General features: G+C 42.4%; 1 protein-coding gene across 2 annotated transcripts in view; it reads left to right on the top strand.

Moving 5' to 3' along the window:
* Window positions 1–16,670, top strand: part of LOC140399231 (volume-regulated anion channel subunit LRRC8A) — a 98,158-nt gene that overhangs the window by 42,605 nt on the left and 38,883 nt on the right. Inside the window, exons 3-4 of one of the 2 annotated variants that reach the window (XM_072488628.1) lie at window positions 1,136–3,314; window positions 6,032–9,368. The exons of the other annotated variant lie outside the window; for it this stretch is intronic. Coding sequence (XP_072344729.1) covers window positions 1,140–3,314; window positions 6,032–6,307 — 2,451 coding nt within the window. The 5' untranslated portion in view covers window positions 1,136–1,139 and the 3' untranslated portion in view covers window positions 6,308–9,368. Of the gene's footprint in view, window positions 1–1,135; window positions 3,315–6,031; window positions 9,369–16,670 lie in introns of those variants that run through there. 2 annotated transcript variants of the gene reach the window in all.

Here is a 16,670-nt window from a genome sequence, read left to right as displayed (position 1 = left end):
CGGGTTGTCTTCCCTTTGCATGCTTGCGCTCCTCAGTGTCTTCTGCTGTTTTCAGCCTTTTGATTTCCTGACTCTGGAGGTTTGGAAATGCCTGCTGCTTCTCTGGGAGATTTGGGCTAATCAAGGAACAACCCTCATTGTTTGGCCATGAGTGCAGAACGATTTTCATCCCTTCAGAGACTTCATGGAGTGGGCATTGATCAAGATAATTGGTGGAAGTAAGCTGCACGAGAGCAAGCCACATCGGATGAGGGATGACAGCTGCACTATGCTGGGAAGTGGAGTTTGCCAACTGGACCTGGGATATACAGCACAATAAGCACTGCCGGCAGAGTAACAAGGCCCAAGCAGGCAATTTTGACTAGATTTTTAGATTTATGTGGCTTTGAATTCCTGTTTGAGTTTTTGAATGTTTTTAAAGGAATAGACTATTTTTTTACATTCAGCCGTATGACATTTTCTCAATAAATGTCGATGGATTAACCTGATAGCGTTGCCAACTACAAATGCTAAGAATTTTGGATGCATTTTATTTAAATAATTATGAGTAATGCTTCATTTAATTTGCAAATGCCTTTATCAAATAGAAAGTAAATGTGTTGCACTTGATACTTGATCATCACATTGCCTGACACACAAAACTATTTTCATCTTGTGGGTCCACTCACATGTTGCGGCTTGTGGTTCTGATCCACTCTCTGCTCCAAAAGGTTACTTTGGGCACAGCGGCCTTAAAGGAGCATGCCAATTACACGCAACTGCTGCTTAGAGGCATTTATAATGCATTATGCATTGCTGGTATAATGCTTCTCTTCTTACAAAATAGCATATCCTCCAACCCTGAACAAGCCTCCGCGATGCACATATATACATTAACACTCGATAGTCGCCATGATGCTCTTAATTCACCACCTTAATTTGCTCCCACCGGTGCCACATCTTGTAACAAACCTATAGTCATTGTAAAATTAAAAATAGTTCTTTCCATACAGACCTAACTCAAGTTTAGTAAGAGTAAAATCTATAATTATGCATCTGGGTGTGTGCAGTGCAACAATTTAAGGTGTCCACTGTTACCCTTTTATGAGAACGCTCTTTAGTGCAAGTGCTGTTACTTATTTCTGTTAATTTCCAGGTGCATGATGATTCCAGTAACTGAGCTACGATATTTTGCTGACACCCAGCCTGCCTACCGCATCTTGAAGCCATGGTGGGACGTGTTTACGGACTACATTTCCATCGTAATGCTTATGATAGCAGTGTTTGGTGGCACACTGCAGGTCACACAAGACAAAATGATTTGTTTACCCTGCAAGTGGGTTATGAACAACACGTGTGTTGAACCTGTTCAGCCACCGCCCAAAGAGTCTCCAACCACTGAATACCCAAATGCATCCCTCCCACCATCTCCACTCTTGCCCCCGTTTTCCAGTGAACCCACGGGTATCCAGTATGACTTAGACCGGCACCAGTACAACTATGTAGATGCAGTATGCTATGAGAATAAACTTCATTGGTTTGCAAAATACTTTCCGTACCTTGTACTTCTGCACACATTGGTGTTTTTGGTGTGTAGCAATTTCTGGTTCAAATATCCCCGGACCAGCTCAAAGCTGGAACATTTTGTATCGATCCTTCTGAAATGTTTTGACTCTCCGTGGACAACACGGGCACTATCTGAAACCGTGGTGGAGGAAAGTGACCCAAAGCAATCATTTGTAAAAATGAATGGCTCAATGGCAAAGAAATCTTCCTCCGTGAGCGAGGATGTGGAGGCCAGCGTACCCATGCTGCAAAGGACAAAATCTCGTATCGAGCAGGGAATAGTTGATCGCTCGGAAACGGGTGTATTGGACAAGAAGGAGGGTGAGCAAGCTAAAGCTCTGTTTGAAAAAGTGAAGAAATTCCGCACCCATGTAGAGGAAGGGGATATAGTTTACCAACTGTACATGAGACAGACTATTATCAAAGTAATTAAATTTGCTCTTATTATTAGCTACTCAATTTATTATGTTGATGATATAAAATTTGATGTGTCCTGTATAGTGGACATTCAGAACCTCACAGGGTACCGTGTATATCAGTGTGCTCATCCTTTAGCTACATTGTTTAAGATCCTTGCATCCTTTTACATTAGTTTGGTGATTGTCTATGGACTCATTTGTATGTACACATTATGGTGGATGCTTCGTCTTTCTTTGAAAAAGTATTCATTTGAGTCCATTCGAGAGGAGAGCAGCTACAGCGATATTCCTGATGTCAAGAATGATTTTGCCTTCATGTTGCACCTAATTGATCAGTATGATCCCTTGTACTCAAAACGTTTTGCCGTCTTCTTGTCCGAGGTCAGCGAGAACAAATTACGGCAGCTCAATCTGAATAATGAATGGACCCTCGAGAAGCTCCGGCAGAGGATCATGAAGAACTCTCAGGACAAACTGGAACTCCACCTTTTCATGCTGAGTGGAATCCCAGACACCATCTTTGACCTGACTGAGCTGGAAGTGCTCAAACTGGAGATGATCTTGGATGTCACCATTCCTCCAATCATTGCCCAACTTACCAACCTCAAAGAACTCTGGTTGTACCATACCCCTGCAAAGATAGAGGCGCCAGCTCTTGCCTTCCTACGAGAGCACCTGAAGTCACTACATATCAAGTTTACAGACATCAAAGAGATACCACTATGGATCTACAGCCTGAAGAACCTTGAGGAGCTTCATCTAACTGGGAACCTGAGTGCAGAGAACAATCGCTACATCGTGATTGATGGATTGCGGGAACTCAAATGCCTCAAAGTTTTGAGGTTGAAGAGCAACCTAACAAAGTTGCCACAGGTTGTCACGGATGTTGGGGTCCATCTGCAGAAATTGTCCATCAACAATGAGGGCACCAAGCTTATGGTCCTCAATAGTCTAAAGAAGATGGTCAATCTGACAGAATTGGAGTTGATCCGTTGTGATCTAGAACGAATCCCACACTCTATCTTCAGTCTCCATAACTTACAGGAGATTGATCTCAAAGACAACAATTTGAAGACAATAGAGGAAATTATCAGCTTCCAGCACTTGCGGCGCCTAGTCTGCCTTAAGCTGTGGTATAACCACATTGCCTATATCCCCATTCAGATTGGTACTTTGACCAACATGGAAAGGCTCTACCTGAACCGGAACAAAATTGAAAAGATTCCTGCTCAGCTATTCTATTGCCGCAAGTTGCGGTACTTAGATTTGAGTCACAACAACCTAACCTCCATACCACAAGACATTGGATTCCTTCAGAATCTGCAGTATTTTGCTGTTACTGCGAACAGGGTGAGTGTGCACATTCAACTCTGAATAAATATATGTGGACTATTTATCTACTTTACACCTATTTTGTGCTCTTCCCAGTTAACTATTGGGAAATCTGAAGGCATTGTCTTTGACCACGCTCCATTTCCTAGCTACTGACTCCATCCCTCTACCAGACAACACTCTGAGTCTAATCCAATCTCTTCACAACCTTGGTGTTTCATTTGAGCCCAAAATTAACTTTTCCAATCCACCACCAAGACCGCCTATTTCTGCCACCGTAACATTGCCCGCTTTCACCCCGTCTCAGCTTATCATCTGCTGGCACCCTAACTCATGCCTTTGTCAGCCCTGGACTTGACTATTCAAACACACTACCTGCTGGCCTCTGTAAGTTTGGATTCATCCAAAACACTGCCAATTCTGCCTTGACTCTCACCAGGTTCCATTCATCTAGGCTCACCCTGTGCTCACTGATCTACATTACCTACTTCCTGGTCAAGCAAAACCTCAATTTTAAAACTTCTCCAGCTTTTTCTTCCAAATCCCTCCATGGCCTGGGCCCTCCCAATTTCTGAAAGCTCAGCCGGCCCTACGCCCCTCTGAGATACCCGCACTCCTTTAAATCAGCATCCTGATTTTAATCGCTTCACATTTGGTGGCTGCATCTTCAGTTAGCTGGACCCGGAACTCTGCAATTCTTTTCCTAAATCTTTCTGCCTCTCCTCGTCTCTTTCTTCCTTTAAGATACCACTTAAAATCTACTCCTTTGGCCAAGCTTTTGGCCAGCTGCCCGAACCTATCCTAACGTGGCTCGTTGTATAGTATTACTTTTTAATATTCCTGTGAACAGATTTGTGGCATTGTATTATGTTGAACTTAAGTTGTTCTGCCCATCATTAATGGTGTCTTTTAATCGAACATCTCTACGGACTTCATTAATATTACTGTTTGTTTTCCCCATGTATGTCTGCCAAGTAGTCCTTTACGATGAGACTAACAAACCTGTCGGGGAAACTTAACTGAGATACGATTGAGTTCTAATTTTGACATCTGGCCGTTGGTTATTTTTCCAGTTTTCATGTTTTATTGCCCACTTACCTTTTAATTTACAAAACTGAATAAGTGCAAAAGGTCTCCTTGGGGGCATCCATTAGCTGTTTTGCACCACATAGAACATTATAGCGCAGTACAGGCCCTTCGGCCCTCATGTATTTAGTTCTTGAAACAATGGCGTCCAGATCTTCGCTTGATTACGTGATAGTATTCACACCAATAATTACATCAATTGAGCTTAGCCTCTAATTTTACAAAGGTATTGATTGGCCTTTTGAACATGCGACTGTGACGTATTTTTACACAATCTAAGTACAAAGTCGATTTTTGGGGGGTTTTTGGTTTGTTCTAATTGCTTTTGCTTTTCAAACCAATTTAGTTAAAAATTTCAGTACATCATTTTAAATCTTCTCACAGATTTAATGCTAGGGAAGCAGCTAAAAGCCAATCCTGCTGCACCCTCTTACTAGCAGAAAGATTGAAACAGGCCAGACTACCTGAAGTAAATAAAGATTACAAATAACTAATTCCCAAAAAATTCTCAGGTTTGCGTTTTCACAATTAAATACCCAGTCAAAATAACTATTGACTAACTGGGGCCGGTTCAGCAGATGGGCTGGCTTAGCACAGTGGGCTAAACAGCTGGCTTGTAATACAGAACAAAGCCAGCAGTGCGGGTTCAATTCCCGTACCGGCCTCCCCGAACAGGCGCCGGAATGTGGCGACTAGGGGCTTTTCACAATAACTTCATTGAAGCCTACTTGTGATTATTATTATTGCCAGGGGCTGGTTTAGCACAGGGCTAAATCGCTGGCTTTGAAAGCAGACCAAGGCAGGCCAGCAGCACGGTTCAATTCCCGTACCAGCCTCCCTGAACAGGCGTCGGAATGTGGCAGCTAGGGGCTTTTCACAGTAACTTCATTAGAAGCCTACTTGTGACAATAAGCGATTTTCATTTTCATTTCATTTTTCATAACTGTTGGAGAATGTGGAGATGTGTTTCAGACTGAGATGAGGAGAAATTTCTTCTCAGAGGGTAGTGAATCTGTGGAATTCTTCACCGCAGTGAGCTGTAGAGGCTGGGTCGTTAAGTATGTACAAGGCTGAGATAGGCAGATTTATAATCAGTTAAGAAATCAAGGGTTATGGGGATAAAGTGGGAAAGTGGAGCTGAGGCATATCAGATCAGTCCTGATCTAATTGTATGATGGAGCAAAGTCAATGGGCTGAATGGCCTACTTCTGCTCCTATGTCTTATGGTGCTGTCCAAATGGACCTAATATTACTTTCCTCTGCATTGATTTTTATTCATATTCTGTGCATGCATGCAGTTCAGGCATCAAACATAGACTAAAATTAGCAAATGATTTGCTGGAGGACCCCTTCATGAAGAAGTAAGTTTAAAAAAAAATCCTTTTGAAGTTTAATTGCATGTCTTCCGTTCTATTGCCATAAGTAAAAATTACTTACCCAAAATTTCTAATGTTTACAATATGAGATAAAACTTGGAGACTTGACAAAACTATCTTTGGTATTCTCTAAATAAACAAACTTTTGTTTTAAAAAAACACACGTTTAATAAATGGCTACTTCAGTTCAGCAAATGCAGCTGTTAAAATATTGAACTTTTTTTTGTTTCCTTTCTTCGCTTCACCGCACCACCCCTGACTCCCGTCTTGCAGATTGAAACCCTGCCACCTGAACTCTTCCAGTGTCGTAAGCTCCGGACTCTAAACCTAGGGAATAACTGCCTGTTATCACTGCCGTCACGGGTTGGTGAGCTGACAAGTTTAACACAACTGGAGCTTCGCGGAAACAGACTAGAGTGTCTCCCGGTGGAGCTGGGAGAATGCCGGTTACTGAAACGAAGTGGCCTTGTGGTCGAGGACGATCTCTTCAATACACTCCCATCTGAGGCCAAGGAGCAACTGTGGCGAACAGACAAGGAACAAGTCTAAATTTTATTTATATTGTAAGGGGGGAAAAAATCCTATCTTGCCAAGTTTTCAGCAGATTTTGAAGTCTGCTGACCTGGAATGGTTGTGCAGATCACCTGTTCTGTTTATTAAATGGAAAAGTGTCCAATCTTCTGTTCCTGGAACTGGTGCTCTCCAAGCGGAATAGATGGACAGAATGGAATGCGTGCCAGTAACTAAAAGAATCACTTAAAGAAATAGCTGGTTTAAATATCTTAACACAGTTAGCATTTCTGCTTTAACGAATCACAAAAAAGCTAATACGTTCATAGCTGTGACGTGTCAACAGACTGATATTGCCAATGCCTTGTTATTTATTAATTAAGCTGGTACTGTATTAGGGACCGGAACTATATCTGCCCCAGACAGGCAATGCAACCTTTGCATGAAACAACAGGCGATATTTTTAGAAAAAGAAATCCCTTTTTGATCATCTTAGGCCCAAAAAAGTGCCAGTTTCTCATCAAGCAGATTTTATTTTATTTAGCATGGTGATTGGACTGAACTTAAGATTTGACATCCTTTTCATCATTCTCTTCCATGTAGAACAAGACACTACACAATATTCAGCTTTGTTGGCAAAACAGTTGAGGAGAGAATGGGGAATAACCATGGCGACCTGTTTTGCTGATGTAGGCAGTATTCTGAGAGGAGTGAGTATTGAGCTTTGGGGACTGTTGGACAGATTTTTTTATTTTAATGAAACTGTTTAAAAACTAACGGATAGTTTTTTTAAGTTCAATTAATTAAGTTGTTTGGGCCACTTCCTTCATTTTAAAAACAAACAGTTGGAAGGAAAGAAAACTCAACTGTTCTTCAAAAATGCTTTGAATTACAGCAGCGAAGATAAAGTACCCACCTGAGGAATGTTCCTCTACTCACATTTGAGGGAAGAGGCAATTCCATTGTTATCTTTTACCATAAATCAGCAGTCATTCAACTTGGTGGATAGATGCAGCATGTGGTACAGGTTCAGTACCTAGTTTGTACCGAGTTAGCTGATCTCAGCAGCCTAGGTAAGGGAGAAGAAAGAAAACAGCAGGAGTGGGGGGGTGGGGGGGGGGGGGAAAGGTGTTTAAAGGGTGAAGGGGAGCTGAGGGTTTCTGCTCCCGTTTACTACTGTCCAGTGACCCCTGCTGGATATGTATCCATGTGAAACTTGGCTAAGGATGGAATTGGGTTTGGTTGGGATGCCTCACTTGTCGTATGGCCTGTTATGATTGTCTAGGTTCACAGAGGAAGAGTATTCGGGTATTCGGAGATGATATCCAGAGCATTGTACCCTTGCAATTGGAGGCAGGAAACTAAAATGGAAAAGTAAATCACAAACATTGTTTTTTAAATATTTTCCTGTATAAAGTATTCCCCTCATCCATTGTGCACTACAGTTATATTCTGTACACTCCAGTGGTTAAACTTTGTAACAGTACTGTTAATGAACCTGCACGCTGCACTGTGGCTGTTTGCTCATGGGAATTTCCAATGCTGTTTGAATTTCTGGTTGCTTACCAGTTCCATCCACCATTTAATCCTCTGCTCAAGTTTACGTTTTCTCTTCATTGTCACTTCCCTTCTAACCCGCTTCTATGTTTTGAGTGTTCTGGTCTTGCTGCCAAATTTTTGTTCAGATCAGACCCCACTGATGGCTACTCTGATTTGTTGGTTTTTCTGCTGTGTATCTGTCACCCGTCACATCTTTGCTTCTCTCCACACTGTGCCCTCACCCCACCTGAAACAGAACCATGAAACGACGTTGGGAAACAAATATGCAATATGAAAAAGATGAAAATGAGAGTGAGAAAAGGGCAGAAGAAGTATTGAGAAGCAAGGAGGGACATCAAAGGCATAGAGGGGAAAAATGATCAGATTACTTCAGGAATTTCACAATAGTGGGACCCATGGTAACCACCCTTAAATCCTGATTCGCCACTTGTGCTTTTCCAGTATTTTTTTTTTCCTGTTGTAAACATTCACACATTTTTCTTCTCTCCTACTCCAATTTGACCATATCAGTACTGTGCTGGCTGGTACATTGATGCGTCCCGTAATTTAGGGGGGAAATTACATTTAGAGAGTTGGGTGGCCTTGCATTAGGTAAGTAGGTTCAAATTCAATCCAGGTTGATGGGACCAAAGGGCCTTCTGTCTGGTAGTCCTTTGAACAGTATTGAACATGGACCGACTGCACAAAATTACAATTATTTGGATACTAATTGGCAATGCTACACCCATGAGTTGGAAAAAAAATGCCACATTGTTGAAGGTGTGTTCTTCCACCAATGCTGGGGCAGCAGGAGCTTTACTGTGCATCAAGTTATACCTGACCTGTGAGAGATTGATTCTGACACTAACATCCCTCAACCACGGGAAACAAAACGATATTCTTCAAGGCAATTGTTGCTTCTGTTCTAATGTTTTCTTAAAAAATGTATGTGCTACGCTTCTATTTTTGTGAATACTCAAATGACTGAAAATGTTGCAATGATCTCCATTTACTCACATGGGAATGAAAGAGCTATTGCAGTGTGTTTTTAATGGGACTGGCTTGTTTCAAACCTAAGTTGGATGCTGTAAATAATTTCATTATTTTTCAATTGTCATTGAAAACTTCAGTCTGTGTCCTCAGTGGTGAATAAGCCTCAAACTAGTAGCAACACTTTTCTCAGGTTTGTTATTTTGATTGTTTGGCTTATTAAATGTGTAAGTAAGTGCAATTATGCTGGTTTGCTTACACATTTGTTCAAAGCAGTAGACAGTATTATCTAATACTGTGAAATAGGCTTCATTCACAGTTTCCATGTTGAAAACCTGCTTTGTTTTATTTCTCCTTCAGTGTAACCAGAAATGTTGTTAATTTCATGTCTTAACAGCCCTATATTAAAGCTGCAGTGTTTTTCAATGGTCAGTATCTCAGTTGGGATGTCAAGAGAAAGCTCAATTATAAATCCATCCTTTTTGAATTTACCTCTTGTCAGTATGGTAAAATCTGGCATTTTTACCTACAGAAGTTGAATTGCTAGGAATAAATTGCAAGATTATTCATATTCTGCCGTATTGTAATTATTTTGTGCCTTTTATTTGGACCATAATACTGCTTTGGGAATGGAAATAATTGATTACTTGCATGTGCTTCAATCTTATGACAATCTGATTTTCCATCATGATTGGGTGCGTAAGGTTGTTCAGCATTCAGCAACCACAATCACCCCTGCTGCTGAAATAAACCAGATGGATATTGTACAGATATACAGTGAGTGAGAAAAAGGCACCTTATTCTTCCACACAGAAGCATTTGTCACTGAAAGAATCAACAAGTGACCTTTTATATACAGAACCTCATAAAAACAAGATGATCGGTAAAAAGGTTATCACATTAAATCCAAAACGTCTTTTGGCTCCCAGACCAGAAATTGTGCATTGAGTTTATACTTTTTGAAATAAATGAGTGAGTCTTCTGTGTGTTCATAAATTTAACATGAAGAATAATGAACTTTTTTTTAAAAATTCATTTACGGGATGTGGATTTCGCTGGTTAGGCCAGCATTTATTGCCCATCCCTAGTTGCCCTTCAGAAGGTGGTGGTGAGTTGCCTTCTTGAACCGCTGCAGTCCCTGAGGTCTAGGTACACCCGCTGTGTGTTAGGGAGGGAGTTCCAGGGTGTTGCCCCAGTGACCGTGCAGGAGCGACAATATATTTCCAAGTCACGGTGGTGAGTGACTTGGAGGAGTGGGCTTCCCAGGTATCTGCTGCTCTTGTCCTTCTAGATGGCCATGGATTTGGAAGGTGCTGTCTAAGGAATTTCTGTGTCCCTCACCTCTTTTTACAAATAAATTTGTGTTGGTCACTTGTCCATCACCATTGAAAAAGAACGACTAGGCCTCAATATTGTACACAATATGCAATTTCAGAAGATATAAATATTACAAATATGTAAATCTATGTGTAAATTATATAATTGTATAAAATTATACATAAATCATTAGATGTAAATGTGGTTTTTGCTGTAACCTTATTTTCCCTGTAGCAATATGTAAACTCACCATTTATCTTTGTGATACATATTACTGCACATTATTGCTGCTCCAACGTTTAATGCCTTTCAGATGTTGTTGATTGTCTGCACATATTCTCACTTATCAGGTGATGCGGTTAAGTTGATTCCCCTGATCCTGCCTTCCCATTCCACTTTGCAGCCAAAAATATCTGGGAAGGGAGTCAATGACCTACATTTAATTGATAGGCTAAGATTTGATTTGATATTTGATTTGATTTATTGTCACATGTACCGAAGTACAGTGAAAAGTAGTTTTCTGCGGCTGAGGAACGTACACAGTACGTACATAGTAGACCCAAGAATAATCAACAGAGAACATTGATAAATGGTACATTGACAGAACAGTGATTGGTTACAGTGCGGAACAAGGGGGCAAACAGAGCAAATACATGAGTAAGAGCAGCATAGGGCGTCGTGAATAGTGTTCTTGCAGGGAACAGATCAGTCCAAGAGGGAGTCGTTGAGGAGCCTTGTAGCTGTGGGGAAGAAGCTGTTCCTATGTTTGGATGTGCGGGTCTTCAGACTTCTGTACCTTCTGCCTGATGGGAGGCTCTGGAAGAAGGCAATGCCTTGGTGGGAGGGTTCTCTGATAATGCTGTCTGCATTATGTCCTGAGGCAGCAGGAGGTGTATACAGGATCAATGTAGGGGTGGCAAGTTTGTGTGATGCGTTGGACTGAGTTCACCACACTCTGCAATTTCTTGCGATCTTGGACTGAGCAGTTGCCATGCCAGGCTATGATGCGGCCGGATAGGATGCTCTCTATCGCACATCTGTAGAAGTTTGTGAGAGTCGATGCAGACATGCCAAATTTCTTTATCTTCCGTAGGAAATACAGACGTTGTTGGGCTTTCTTGACTGTTGCATCAATGTGAGTGGACCAGGACAGACTGTTGGTGATGGTGACGCCCAGGAATTTAAAGCTATCGACCATCTCCACTTCGGTGCCATTGATGCAGACTGGAGTGTGTGTCGTGCTGCTCTTCCTGAAGTCGATCAGTTCCTTGGTCTTTCCAACATTTAGAGAGAGGTTGTTTTCGGTACGCCATGCAACCAGGTGATTTATTTCCCTCCTGTAGTCTGATTCGGCGTTATTTGAGATACGGCCCACCACAGTCGCATCGTCCGCAAACTTATAGATTGAGTTGGAGTTAAATCTTGCCACACAGTCATGGGTGTATAGGGAGTACAGTAGAGGACTGAGCACACATCCTTGCGGGGCTCCGGTGTTGAGGACTATTGTGGAGGAGGTGCTGTTGCCTATCCTGACAGATTGCGGTCTGTTGGTGAGGAAGCCGAGGATCCAGCTGCACAGGGAGGGGTCAAATCCAAGATTGTGGAGTTTGGTTATCAGTCTTGTTGGGATAATGGTGTTCAAGGCGGAGCTGTAGTCTATGACCAGCAGTCTTACATAGGTGGCCTTGTTGTCGAGGTGTTCGAGTGTTGAAATGGAAAAAAAAATGAAATGAAAATCGCTTATTGTCACAAGTAGGCTTCAAATGAAGTTACTGTGAAAAGCCCCTAGTCGCCACATTCCGGCCCCTGTTCGGGGAGGCTGTTACGGGAATCGAACCGTGCTGCTGGCCTGCCTTAGTCTGCTTTCAAAGCCAGCGATTTAGCCCTGTGCTAAACAGCCCCACGATTGCAGAGCCAGTGAGATAGCGTCTGCAGTGGACCGGTTGCGGTGATAGGAGAACTGCAATGGATCGAGACCGTCTGGGAGGCTGGCAGTGATCTGGCTCATGACTAGCCGCTCAAAGCATTTCACGATAACAGATGTTAGGGCCACCGGCCGGTAGTCGTTGAGACAGGCTACCTTGTTCTTCTTTGGTACTGGCATTATGGTGGTCTTCTTGAAGGAGGTGGGGACCTCAGAGCGGAGGAGTGAGGTGGTGAAGATATCTGCGAATACACTCACTAGCTGGTCTGTGCAGGCTCTGAGTGCTCACCCAGGGACTCGGTCAGGGACCGTCGCTTTCTGCAGATTCACTTTCAAGAAGGCAGCTCTTACCTCTGAGGCTGTAATAGTGGGGATGGGTGTGTCCAGGTCTATTGTGGTGGGTGACTGCTCAAAGCAGGCATACAACTTGTTCAGATCATCGGGTAGGGATGCTCCAGCCCCAGATATTCCGCCTGGCCTTGCTTTATAGCCTGTGATCTTGTGTAGGCCCTACCATAGTCGTCGTGGGTTAGTGTCGTTGGCCTGGGACTCTATTTTGATGCGGTATTGTCGTTTTGCATTCCTGATGGCTTTCCGTACGTCGTACCTTGTTTTCTTATATAGGTCAGGGTCGTCATACTTGAACGCCTCCGTCTGGAACTTTAGCAGGGAGTGAACCTTTTGGTTGAGCCAGGGTTTCCGATTGGGGAAATACCCGTATTGTCTTCTTTGGTACACAGTCCTCGACACACTTACTGATGAAGTCTGTGACAGTTGTTGCGTACTCGTCCAGGTTAGCTGCCGTGGCCTTGGATATGGACCAGTCCACAGTCTCCAAGCAGTCGCAGAGATTCTAGACACAATCAGGTTAACAGAGAATTCCCTCCGTTCGGAAATAGAGATTGCATTTGTATACTGCCTTACCATCTCCTGAAGATGGCTGATGAAGCTTTATAACCACCGGGATCAAAGTGAGGCAAATACAGAGGCCAACTTGTGAACAAACAAGGATACCTGTTCAGTCGAGGCATTCAAGAGGGCACTGAACAGTGTGCAGGGATACCATGAAAGCACAGGGGAATTACACTAATCTATAATGCTCATTTTAAGAGCCAGATCACTTCTACAGATGTGCGAAAGAGAGCATTCTATTCGACTGCATCACAGCCTGGTATGGTAACTGCTCGGTCCAAGATTACAAGAAACTACAGAGTGTGGTGAACTCAGCCCAACGCATCACACAAGCTTGCCACCCCCACATTGATTCTATATACACCTGCTACCTCAGGAAGACAGACAGCATTATCAGAGACCCCTCCCATCCAGGCATTGCCTTCTTCCAGACACTTCCATCAGGCAGAAGGTAGAGGAGTCTGAAGACTCGCCAATCCAGACATAGGAACAGCTTCTTCCCCACAGCTACAAGACTCCTCAACGACTCCCTCTCGGACTGATCTGTTCCCTGTAAGAACACTATTCACGACGCCCTATGCTGCTCTTGCTCATGTATTTGCTTTATTTGGCCCCTTGTTCCGCACTGTAACCAATCACTGTTGTCGATGTACCATTTGTCAATGTTCTCTGTTGATTATTCTCTTTGCCTACTATGTACGTACTGTGTACATTCCCTCGGCCGCAGAAAAATACTTTTCACTGTACTTCGGTACATGTGACTAAATCAAATCAAACCAAATCAGTGCAGACATGATGGGTCGAATGACCTCCTTCTGCACTGTGACTGTGTTACAAACAGTAAATTAATAAATGTCCAAGTAATATGGGGAAGTTTAATGGTTGTGTAGTAAGCCCAAGTGAATCGGTTGTTCATTATATACTGTCTTATTTTTCTTTTAATTTGATTTTATACAACTACAGGTATATCAATAGTTAGATGTAAACCTAATTTTCTCTGAAATCTCTCTCAAAGGATTCTCCCCTCTAGTGTATGTAAACTCAACATTTACCTCCGTTTAATGATACACATTATTGCACATTGCCGTTGCTCTATCTTGTGTTTTATTTGCTGGGAGAGACAGATATTCGCCTGTTTTTTGTTTTGGATAGTGCCATGAGATCTTTTTGACAACCTGAACATTGTCTGCTAGGTGATGTGCCCAAGTCCATTATTGGACTTGATTCCACAACCTCTAACTCGGATGTTGGAATGTTAGTAAATGAGCCAGCGTTGTTATCTTTTTTCTCTTTACTGGTGATTGAGCTTTCCAATATAAGAAAGAGCACCTCGCCCAGTCTCATTCCTGACGGTCTATGCTATGATCGATTCAACAGCTCGTGGCAAAATCATTTCCGTGAACATCAAACTGATTTACAGATCATTTTGGTTGACCACATGATTGAGTCAGGACGTGAATGATTGCGGGACCAGTTTGGATGCAGGGATTACTTACTGCAGTCTTTAAATGCATGGGCAAATTAGTGAAAGTGGAGTGGGGGGGGGGGGGGGTGTTCATTTTTTACACTGGGAAAGAGTATGAAAAAATTAAAAGTGCATTGCATAAAAACAAAGGGGATCTGCCGTTACATACTACTAGCCATGTGGACAAGTACTTCAATACAATATTACAGACATATCGAGCTACTCTTTATAATTTGTTGCTAATCTTGTTACATTGATTGCTGCTCAGGGCTACTTTGTTGTCTGATGACTTCACTTGGCTGAGTTGTAAGAAAAGTGATGATGGGAAAACCATATGTGTGATATGAAAGAAGAATAGAATTTCATACTTCACTTGACAACTTGGTTGAGGTAAAAATAAAACAGAAAATTTGGATTCATAATGCAAAGTTGCACAAATCCAGGATGGAGGGAGGGGGTGGGGGGGGTGAATTTGCAATGCAAAGTTCCACCAGTCCAGAGGGGGATTTGCAATGTCATGTTATCCGTGGAGAGAAACAGAATAAATGTTTCGAGTCTGTATGACTTCTTCAGAGCAGGTTGAGTTAAATGTTGACTTTCACCATGTTGCTGCACAAACTGAGATTGCATACTAAATAGTGAAAGGTACAATATTTCCTGCTAGAGGTAGGAATATAGAACCAGAAATGGTAGTTCCACTGAGGTTGCTTTTTGAAAATGGCCACTTTACTCCTAGAATCCTGTAATTTTTCAGTTCCAGCATGGAAACATCCTGTTAATAGTTTCCCCTCTCCTCCCATGTGTGATCCTATTGTTTTCTAACATTTCCATTGTCTTAAATTGTATCTGCATTGTCTTAAATTGTATTCCTAGCAAGGCAAATGAGAACATCATGGAGTAATTTAAATAGAAATTGCAGAGCTTTTAAGTGAAAATTGAAAACTCTAAATTTGTTTTCTTCAACTGATTGTCCAGTTTTGATTCCCAGTTCATGCTGAGTTAATTGATCTCAACCAGACTGGCAGCTTAGATGCAGCACGGTGGTGCAGTGGTTAGCACTGCTGCCTCCCGGTGCCAAGGACCCAGTTTCGATCCCATCCCCGGATCACTGTCTGTGTGGACTTTGCACATTCTCCCCGTGTCTGCATGGGCCTCAACCCAAAAAGATGTGTAGGGTAGGTGGATTGACCATGCTAAATTGCCCCTTAATTAAAAAAAATAATTGGGTACTCTAAATTTATTTTAAAGAAGCTTAGATTCCCCACTTGGTTTCGCCCTTTACTAGAGAGGGGGGATATCAATAAAGACTCCTGCTCCTGGTCATTATTTTGTCATTCCAGTTGGAAAACATGTGTACGTGAAACTTGAGCCGTAACAGGATTGGATTTGGTTGTATGCCCCCCTCCTGCAAGCAAATAGCTCTCCTGCACTTGCTGTCGAGGTTTACATGGGAAACCACTACTAGGCTGAGCTATTGAAAGACTGCAATCAGGTACAGAGTTCTACCTCCTTTGGTAACAAAATGTGACCAGAAATGAACTGTGCAGCACTTCATATGGTAGGAACAGATAACCAAATGTTTTGCAGTAATACGGAACGGGATATATGTACACGTGTAAGATTGGCCTGTTTTAATTTCCTTTACTTACCAACTTTATTCCATCTCTATTTCTTGGTGGCATTTGATGAATCCACCCTCTGGTAAATTGCCCAGGTTGCAATTTCTTAAAAATCTATTCTGGAAGTGTGGAAATGCTAGCATGGCCACATTTTTTGTCCATTCCTAAATGCATTAAGAAAATACTGGTGTGTCTCAGCCTTGAATGTTGCAGCCCTTGATGCTGAGGATGCTCACATGTTGTTGGGCAGAGAATTCCAGGAATTTGGCCCAGCAATGATGAAGCAATACATTCCAAATCCAGATCGTATCTGACTTGACAGGGAACTTGGAAGTGATGGTGTCCCCATGGTTGGGGTGCCCTTGTCTTTCTTACGATGGAGTCAAAATCTGTGAATTCCCTATTTTTTACAGGTGAGTAATCAAAATGAGCATCTGAGGGCATTTTAACCAGGATCCTTCGTTAGTATTTCCCCTCCCTAGCCCAGGGAGAAACCAAGCAACCAGTCTGGCTGAGATAAGCTAACTTTGCATGAACAGGAAACGAAAAACTACTTTTAATTTTCACAGTATTGCAGCTAGCCTGAACCTTTCTCCATCAGGCACCCACAAAGATGCTTTTCCAATAAGAATTAGA

The sequence above is a fragment of the Scyliorhinus torazame genome, chromosome 22, assembly GCF_047496885.1.
Source record: "Scyliorhinus torazame isolate Kashiwa2021f chromosome 22, sScyTor2.1, whole genome shotgun sequence".
Classification (NCBI taxonomy): Eukaryota; Metazoa; Chordata; class Chondrichthyes; order Carcharhiniformes; family Scyliorhinidae; genus Scyliorhinus; species Scyliorhinus torazame.
This window is presented reverse-complemented; position numbering and strand designations above follow the sequence as displayed.